We start from the raw sequence: 9557 nt of genomic DNA, 5'->3' as shown, positions 1-9557 counted from the left end.
ACAAATTTCTAAAATTCACTAAAAATATAAAAAAAATGAAAATTAAATTACAAGTACTTAAACATCTTAATGAGATCATAAAATATGAAGTGTACTTATAAAGTGAGAAATGCTTACACGTCATTGAAAGGAATAAGAAAGCATTGTCCTTCCTTAGCATTCATAAAACGGTTGGCAAGCGCACGTGACCTCTCCCCTGCATTGCCACAACCAATGGCTCCAACAATACCCGGATCCACAAAAGCAATCATATTCGTCATTTTATTCTTTCTCAAAAACTCATACAAGAAGCTGTAAACAAATTAAACAATAGTTGGAATCTAATTTAATTTTATTTAGAGAACAATTAAAATAAGAATGCACTCATTTTTAATTCAAGATAATTAACAACAAATTGAAAAAGCTAATGTACGTGGAAACTTACTGAATGAATATGGTAATGATCGATCCGGATATTTCACCTCTACCACATAGGGAATGTATATCTTGCAGAAAGATCACCTGCTTCTTTGTGACAGCAAATGCTTGTTCATATAACTGAAAACTTACGGTTCTTCCATCGCTTAAAGCATCCTTAGCCCACATCCACAACTGTTTTAAAGATGATGGATAATTTATACCCATCTCTACATGAAGCTCATCCTCCACATCATCAGTTTCTATCACTACATGCTTCTTTGTTTTCTTGGAACCAACTTTCTTCGCACCACGCTTTTTGACATTCTGCAAATAAAAACATGCACGTCAACACAGTAAAAACATAACAAAATATATCAATTACACACACACTATCATCAATCTTTACCTTTGGAGTTAACAAAACTTGGGTACTGCTTGTGTTCCCCACCACGAGATCCCTTGGCCATGCAATAAAAGAACCTATTGCTTGTTTCACAGTTACAATTTCATCTCCTACGGGAAATGGGATCTTAGCATCCTCTTGAATTGCATAAGAAATGGACACTCTTGCATTTTCCTTCGAAAGGCATATTCCGTGAAGAGTCGGCTCACATCCTTCAGCAAGAGGGATTTCATCAACCCGGCCATATGCTACGATGTTGCTTACTGATCCTATTGCCAGTTGACAAACACCGGATAAACCATCCAACTTCAACCCTTTAGGATGATTCTCAATTTCAACAAACTCATTATCAGCGTCAACCATAAAGGCCTCCTCACCTTTGAAAAAAACATTATGCTCATTCTCCTCTTCAATATTTTTATATCCAATATTGTCCTTAGAAAAACATTCTACATTCTCCTCATCACCATGATCTGAACCTTCATCCCCAGATTCCACGTTCAGCTTTTTCCTCACAATATCATTCCTATCATTCTCGTTTACGAACTGAGGCACGCCCTTTAAATCTGAGCAGCTTCCTTGTTGGGAAGCAATGATTGGGCTACCCTTTTGACCAATACCTTTAGCCATTTTCAATTCTGCTCTGATCTTTTCAATTTCAGCAGTCCAAAATGCATCTCTCTGTTTTATAATTTTCGTAGTCTCCTCAGCCATAAAGTTTTTAACCCCCTCATGTATCCTCTCCTCAATAGTCCTTGATTTTTTCTGTCTTGGCAGATCAAAATAGATAGACTGTTTCACGTGGCTCCCCTGCCCACGTACTCTGCCTCCATGCTCAGGCTTACCGAGCGCCATGGTTAACACATCATTTCTACCTTCTTCTACCAATTCCCCTTCTTTAACCTTCTTCTTGAGCAACTCCTAAAAACACCACAGTATAGAAGAAGTTATATATCAAATTGGAACTATGATGAATATTCTCGGTTGAAATATAAATGAATAACTTACTATTTTCTCAGCTTTTTCTTTAACATTCTCATTTTTAAAATTACCATCTTTGTCTTTCCTTGCAAGGACCCAGGCATCCGATCGATCTATCGGTTCTTCTGGATGTTTTTTCAACTGCATGTACGACATGTTTTATTAATGATTCAAAGATACAAATTCATATTGACCACACAAAGTATATAAAAAGACTAAGTAGATTTAGGCTGTCATCACTAACCCATTCCATTTCTAGGTTGGCATAACCTTTTCGAGACATTAGATGATGATACTCATTCATCCGGCTTCTTTTCACCTGTTCTTCATGAATTTTCTGTAGAAAAAAGCACCAACAAGGTTAAAACATCACGCTAAATACCTATCCAATTATTGAAATTGATAAATAAATAAAAATAATAAAAAGTTTACCTTAAAATCATCTCCGAGACGATCAGCAACAAACATCTCCCAGTGCGACTTTTCTATGAACGTGTAGTCAATCGGAGGAAAAGTGAGCTTTTCTGGTTGATTCCGGTGTGGAAGGATGTACTCTGTCGTGAGCCGGTATTTGAACTCTCTCCACTTTTGATAAGCGGATTCCCATACCAGTTTCCTTGCTGTCGGAGGTACAATAAAGGCCATCTACGTACATAAGAAACAAAAAAATTCAAATATGCAAGTTAACGAATGAACAAAATCTATAGAAAGAAAAGAAAAAAACCAATATCAAATAGAAAGATAGGCATGTGTGTGTAGACAATTTACTATACCTGCACACAGTCCCAAATTTTATTCTTTGTCTGCTCAGGAACTTGCTTCCAACTATCATGCCAAATGGGGACTTTGGTCCTTGCCAAAACTCCAATGTACGACTGCATCTCTCCAGCTTCATCACCATACGGCTCCCCTTTTGCATTGAAGGTCACAGTAAGCTTTTGATTCATTATCTTCCGTCTCAGAATTCTGTGCATCGTGACACAACCACGTTTCAATAGTTTTAGTCCTTCCGGTATTTCTGGATTTTTCTTAGAATCCACTTGCTTTTTCTTAGAATCCACTTGTTTTTTCTTCTTTGACAACTTCTTCTTTAAATTTTCAGATATCGGATTCTTCTTGACAGATATAGGAGAAGAACAAGAGGGGTTAACTTTGTTCAATGATTGTGTTTTCCTTATAGCCTTCACAACTCTCATCGCTGTTCTGTTTGGAGAAGACTTTGCTTTTTTATGAGAAGCTTGTGTCTTCTTCTTTGGAGGAGCCATAATCTGTGTACCACAAACCATTATAAGGAAGGATTTGCCAAGCTAAGAAATTATATGGATTTTATGAGAAACAAAATCTAACCAGCAAAAAATCTCTAATAATGTGGGTTTTATGAGAAACAAAATCTAATAACTAACCAAGACATCATCAAAGTGAACCATTTAATTCAGTACCAAGTAACAACAATTAAAAAAATACCAAAGAAACAAGTCATATGAGAGTTTTATAAAAATCCAACAAGAACTACATAACATACGAGGGTTTCACAAGAATCGAACCAAAATATAAAAGAATCACAGCAGAAGAGCATAAGAATCAAAACAAACAGGTAAAAACATTACAAATCAAGAACAAGCAAGAATTGAACATAACCAATAAAGAACAAGCAAGAGCAAACAAGAACTGAACATAACAAGCTTAATCAAGTAACATGCAACAACAAGCAAGAACTGAACAGATTAAAACATGCAAGTACCTTTCTTAGATTTGCTTCGATTAGAAATTGAGAAAAGAAAATGGAAGAGAAATAGGAGGGGAATGAAGTGTTATCGGGTAAGAAAAGAGAAATCACAAAGGGGGGAACAAAAGGGGGGAATGAAAATGAAAAGAAGAGCATAAGAATCAAAACAAACAAGTAAAAACATTACAAATCAAGAACAAGCAAGAACTGAACATAACCAATGAAGAACAAGCAAGAGCAAACAAGAACTGAACAGAACAAGCTTAATCAAGTAACATGCAACAACAACCAAGAACTGAACAGATTAAAACATGCAAGTACCTTTCTTAGATTTGCTTCGATTAGAAATTGAGAAAAGAAAATGGAAGAGAAATAAAAGAGGGGAATGAAGTATTATCGGGTAAGAAAAGAGAAATCACAAAGGGGGGAATGAAAATGAAAAGAGGGGGAAGTGAAATAATTGTGGGGAATAAACCAACGGCTTGGATTGTTAGTATTTTACCAAACCAACGGTGTATTTTAATTGATTGATGAGTGAATTATTCATAATTTTTAGAAATTAATTGAAAAGAAGAGAATATTAAATATTTTTTAAACAACGGTTACTATTAAATCTATCCTTAATCTACGATTGGGAAAATTTTGAAGTAACATTTTGATTTTTTTTCTAAATAATTTCGATATTAATTAATTCATAATTTTGAATTTTCTCAGTTGTGTATCTCGTGTCGTGTACCTTATTGTGTCGTCCTTATCATGTCGTGTACTCAAAATCCAAACTCAAATACTAAATTATCATGTTGAGTTAAAAATTGTCGGGTGTAGCTTATATAAACAGCTTTTTAGATATACTTAATTTATACATGACCTCGTTTACTTACTAATTCATTGCCTTTTTCTAATTTTTGGAAAATTACTTTCGGGCATGATACTCAAGAATCCTGGTATGTTATGAAATATTCTCCTGGTATGTTGGCAAAATTTAGGGAATATTTCATAACATACCAGGAATCTTGAGTATCATGCCCGAAGGTAATTTTCCAAAAATTAGAAAAAGGCAATGAATTAGTAAGTAAACGAAGTCATGTATAAATTAAGTGTATCTAAAAAGTTGTTTATATAAGCTACACCCGACAATTTTTAACACACCACGATAATTTAGTATTTGTGTTTGGATTTTGAATACACGACATGATAAGGACGACACAATAATTTACATGTTCTTACAATGGGAAATTGCAAAAACCGTTGTCTTATGTAAGAAAAAATTATTCCACCAAACCCTAAACCCTAAACCCTAAACCCTAAACCCTATAACCCTAGATCAAACAAAAATTAACAAAAATTAAAGGCGAAATATTCAAATTTGTCGACATTAAAATGACTCGTTTCGCTTTTGTAACAGATATAGTGTCTATTTAAAAACTTAACAAATCCCAATTTTTTTATATAGAGTTATCGACTATATAGTTCGAAAGTAACCACTGAATGCACATATAGTATATGATTACAATGTAACAAATTAAAAGAAGACACTTGTAATTTATTTCATAAACAATTAGTGATATTTAAATATATATTTAATAATGTAAGTTTTAACATGTCAATTGTTCCTCTTGTTGCATGTCTTCGAAGCCTACAAAATCATTTATAGTCCTTGTGTTTGTCGAAAAAGTTGATATAATACGACAATGGTTTATTGAAAAAACACTTGTTTGTAGGTGTTACTACAATGATAAATTGTTGAAATCGTTGTCCAAGATTTTAAATAAACTATGCTACAAACCATTGTGTTTACATTTTTTTACAATGCAATATTGTTGAAACGATTGTCCTGAGTTTTAAATAAACCAAGAAACGAAATTCTTTTACTTTAAGAAAATTTCTATTTTTTTCAAAAAAAATATAAGTGGGAACACTGGTGAAAGAGGGGGAAAGTGTAAATAATTTTGACTAGCAATAAAGTAGTTTGACTAGCATTATTATACGTGATCATTGTCTGTCTGAAGTATCTATGTTTTATTATGCCTCTTTTACTGTCTCCTTCATACACCATTTCTTAACCATATATTTGTCTCAGTTCTTTGATGTCTGAAGTAATCCAGGGGAACTTCACTTTGCTGAACTCAGGTAAGTTTCTGCTGAATTCATATCAATTTGGGGATTTGGTGTTTATATCGATTTGGAGAACTTGAAATTAGGGTTCATATCTATTTGGAGAATTTTAATAAGGGTCCATATCGAGTTTTATGGAATATATATGTTTGTGGAATTTGAGCAAAAGAATGGGTTTAAACTTGGTTGAGTAAAAATGGATAGATCTTGGTTGAAAGCAGATAGAAGAACATAAGAATTTAAACTTGGAGTGGATGAATTGTTAAATTTTGCATTTCTGAATGGGTTTAAAGAAAATAAAATTAGTTGTCCATGCTTAAGATGCGCTCATAGTAAATCTTGGAATGCTCAGACTGTTAAGGATCATCTTTATCAATATGGTATTGATCAAACCTATACGTGTTGGATATGGCATGGAGAGTCAAATTATGTACAGAGTCATGTAGTTTCTGAACAGGAATCATCCGTTGATCCTACAAACATGAGAATGGGGCAGGATATTGTCGATGATGAGGATATTTCGTTAGATTCTTCTGATTTTATGAATCATGTTCAAGGTGAAAATGAACCACTTTATCCTGGATGCGAGAGTTTTACAAAAATGAGAGCTTTAGTCAAGTTGTATAATTTAAAAGCAAAACATGGTATTTCTGATAAATGCTTTTCCGATGTCCTTCTTTTGCTTGCATCAATGCTTCCGAAAGGCAACAGTATGCCTTCATCTTTTGGTGAAGCCAAGAAAACTTTATGTACTTTAGGCATGGATTATGAAAAAATACATGTGTGTCCGAATGATTGTCTCTTATACCGCGGTGAGAGGGACGAAGATGAGACGATTTGCCGAATATGTGGGGCATCTAGATGGAAGTTAAACAAGAAAGGAGAAGAATTGGAAGGGATCCCTGCTAAGGTTCTATGGTACTTTCCATTGATACCAAGATTGAGAAATTTGTTCAATACAGCTCAGATTGCGAAGGATATGACTTGGCATAAAACCGAGCGACAAAATGATGGTAAAATTAGACATCCGGCTGACTCAAAGACATGGAAGGATGTCGATCAAAGGTGGCCTGAGTTTGCTGCAGAGGCTAGGAACCTTCGGTTAGCTTTATCCTCCGATGGATTTAATCCTTTCCATGGACCAGGAAGTGATCACTCAACATGGACTGTGTTGCTTTCAATTTACAACCTCCCACCTTGGCTTTGTATGAAGAGAAAGTACATTATGCTAAGTCTATTGACATTCGGACCAAATCAGCCTGGAAATGATATTGATGTATACCTTCAACCACTTATAGAAGATTTGCAGAAATTCTGGCATGGGAAACAAGTTTATGATGCATTTAAGAAAGAGTCTTTCATACTAAGAGGAATTTTATTGTGGACAATTAGTGATTATCCAGCCTTAGGAAACTTGTCGGGTAACATCATTAAAGGATATAATGCTTGTGTAGTTTGTGTTGATAAAACAAAAGCTACCAGGTTGGCTACTTACAAAAAGACGGTGGTTATGAGACATCGTAGATGGCTGCCCAGAAATCATCCATATCGAAGGCAAAAATCAGCCTTTGATAACACCATGGAGAAGTTATCAGAACCTATTCCTTTAACTGGAGAGGAGGTGTTAGAAAGGGTACTACCACTAGCGGACCATGTTTATGGTAAGACACAAAACCAACCTCGGTGGAAAAAAGGGGAACCTCGACCAATTTGGAAAAAGATGTCTATATTTTTTCAGCTTGAGTACTGGAAGTTTTTGCCAGTTCGCCATACCCTCGAAAAAAATATATGCGAGGCTTTAACCGGTACATTGCTAAATATTCCCGGGAAGACAAAAGATAGAGAATCTGTTCGTATTGATATGGCTGAAATGGGAATAAGAATGGAGCTGAGACCAAAAAATTCTGGAAAAAAAGAGAAGTTACCGATGGCATCTTGGAACTTATTGCATAAAGAAAAAAAGATTGTCTGCTCGTCCTTGATTGGCATGAAGTTACCTGATGGTTTTTGTTCGAACCTTAAGGGTATAGTATCAATGGACACTCTGCGACTTGTTGGAATGAAATCTCACGACTGTCACACAATGTTACATCACTTGCTCCCCATCGCACTTTGGTCAGTACTTCAAAAACAGGTCAGGTGCACTATTATCAGGTTTTGCCTTTTTTTCAAGGCAATTTGTAGTAAAGTCATTGAGGTCGATAAATTAGAAAAAATGCAGTCTCAATTGGTGGAGACCTTATGCCAGCTAGAAAAGCACTTCCCCCCTTCCTTGTTTGATGTAATGATCCATCTCTCAGTTCATCTTGTAAGAGAAGTTGAGCTTTGTGGTCCTATCTTCCTATGTTGGATGTATCCTTTCGAGAGATATATGAAGACGTTCAAGGGATATGTTCGAAACAGGGCTCATCCGGAAGGTTGCATCGCTGAGGCCTATATTGCAGAAGAGGCGGTTGAGTGTTTAGTTAATTTTGAAGAACCAACAGTTGGGTTACCGGGAAGGGATAAGAACAAGGAGAAATACAGACCCTTATCTGGTGCAACAATGATAAAGCCGGGCATCAAGGATTTGCACCAAGCACATCTGTGTCTTCTTCAAAACAGTAATGAATTGACCCCATATTTCAAGTAAGTTTCTTTATTTAGATTTCTGATTTTTCAGTAATAAATACATCTGTTTTTTGTTCCATGATTTTATGATTTTTTTCAACAAAAGCTGAAATTGATTTACTCACAGTGAACATATGGCCTTCTTGGTGGCAAGATATCCATTACATGAAAATGATGAAGAATGGCTTAAGAACAAGCAAAATGAAACATTCCCTAATTGGTTTCAAAAGAAGGTAATAGCTAGACAATAATTTTTTTCTAATTTAAAGAAATCAAGTAAATGTCTAATTGCTTTAGTATTTTATTTTTTGGACAGATTTCGTCAGAATTGCTTGATGTGAAAAGTATGGTATCTAAGGAGGTAATGTGGCTTGCAGAAGGGCCTAAAAAGTATGTCCCTACATTCAGTGGCTACAAAGTCAATGGTGTTACCTACAGCACAAAAGATCGTGATGATACGCGATAAGTTCAATACAGCGGTGTTTGTGTTCATGCTGATACAATGCTCGTGCAAGATAAGGATAAGAACATTGAGCATATTTCACATACATTTTATGGAGTAATCACAAGTATTTGGGAGTTGGACTATAACCATTTTCGAGTCCCTATCTTTCGGTGCAATTGGGTAGATATGAACAAAGGGGTTAAGATAGATGATTTAGGATACACAGTTGTTAATTTACACAAGTTAGGTTATCTGAACGACCCTTTTGTGTTAGGTAAACATGTCAAGCAAGTTTGTTACATTGACGACCCTCTTGAAAAATTCTGGTCAGTTGTATTAAAATTACCAAACAAGTTCGATGATCAAAGTGACGATGAAAATGAGGGATCCGTAGAAATTGAACTTGAAAATGAGGTAGATGTCACCATGTTCCCAACTATTGATGAAGTCGAGGAAGAAAATAGAAGTTACATGCGGGAGGAAGAAGAGATGATTCAACTTCCATAATTATATCAACTGATCAGATGTTGCCTATAAGTGCCTATGTTGTCCCCTTTGCTTATAATTTGTACTAAATCAAATTTGGTTGGACAGTTTATTGTAAGATTTGTTTTGGCATTGTTCTTGAAGGATTTGGTTTGATTTTTATCCAAGAATTGTTATATGTAATTTGTACCTTTCAGTTAGGTTGAGAAGTTTTTTGTACATCTGGTTTGACAACTTGTTGGAAGCATTTATTTGACAATGTTCTTAAAGCATTTGGTTTGCTTTTTGTCTAAAGATTTATGTTTTAGGCAATTTTTTTAAAACCCTCTGAAAATTAGACAACGGTTTTTCATAAAAGTTGTTGTAACATATTTTCTAATGCAGGTGATTCG

At 35.0% G+C, this 9557-nt stretch overlaps 1 protein-coding gene across 1 annotated transcript; it reads left to right on the top strand.

Moving 5' to 3' along the window:
* The first annotated feature begins 6105 nt into the window (after positions 1 to 6105).
* LOC141691601 (uncharacterized) lies at positions 6106 to 8700 on the top strand. Its single transcript, XM_074496370.1, has 3 exons — positions 6106 to 8252; positions 8362 to 8467; positions 8551 to 8700. Exons 1-3 carry the CDS (start codon positions 6106 to 6108, stop codon positions 8698 to 8700), a joined length of 2403 nt encoding a protein of 800 aa, XP_074352471.1.
* The last annotated feature ends 857 nt before the right edge of the window (positions 8701 to 9557 follow it).

Source organism: Apium graveolens, chromosome 10, assembly GCF_009905375.1.
Source record: "Apium graveolens cultivar Ventura chromosome 10, ASM990537v1, whole genome shotgun sequence".
Lineage (NCBI taxonomy): Eukaryota > Viridiplantae > Streptophyta > Magnoliopsida > Apiales > Apiaceae > Apium > Apium graveolens.
Note: the sequence above shows the minus strand (reverse complement) of the source record. Positions and strands in the feature narration are given on the sequence as shown.

What these genes read in the sequence shown, in the direction of transcription:
- LOC141691601 (XM_074496370.1), top strand. Translation starts at nt 6,106, where the DNA reads ATGAGAATGGGGCAGGATATTGTCGATGATGAGGATATTTCGTTAGAT. An exon ending in GAATTGACCCCATATTTCAA is followed by an intron (nt 8,253 to 8,361) that starts GTAAGTTTCTTT and finishes ATTTACTCACAG; the next exon opens with TGAACATATGGCCTTCTTGG. An exon ending in CTAATTGGTTTCAAAAGAAG is followed by an intron (nt 8,468 to 8,550) that starts GTAATAGCTAGA and finishes TTTTTTGGACAG; the next exon opens with ATTTCGTCAGAATTGCTTGA.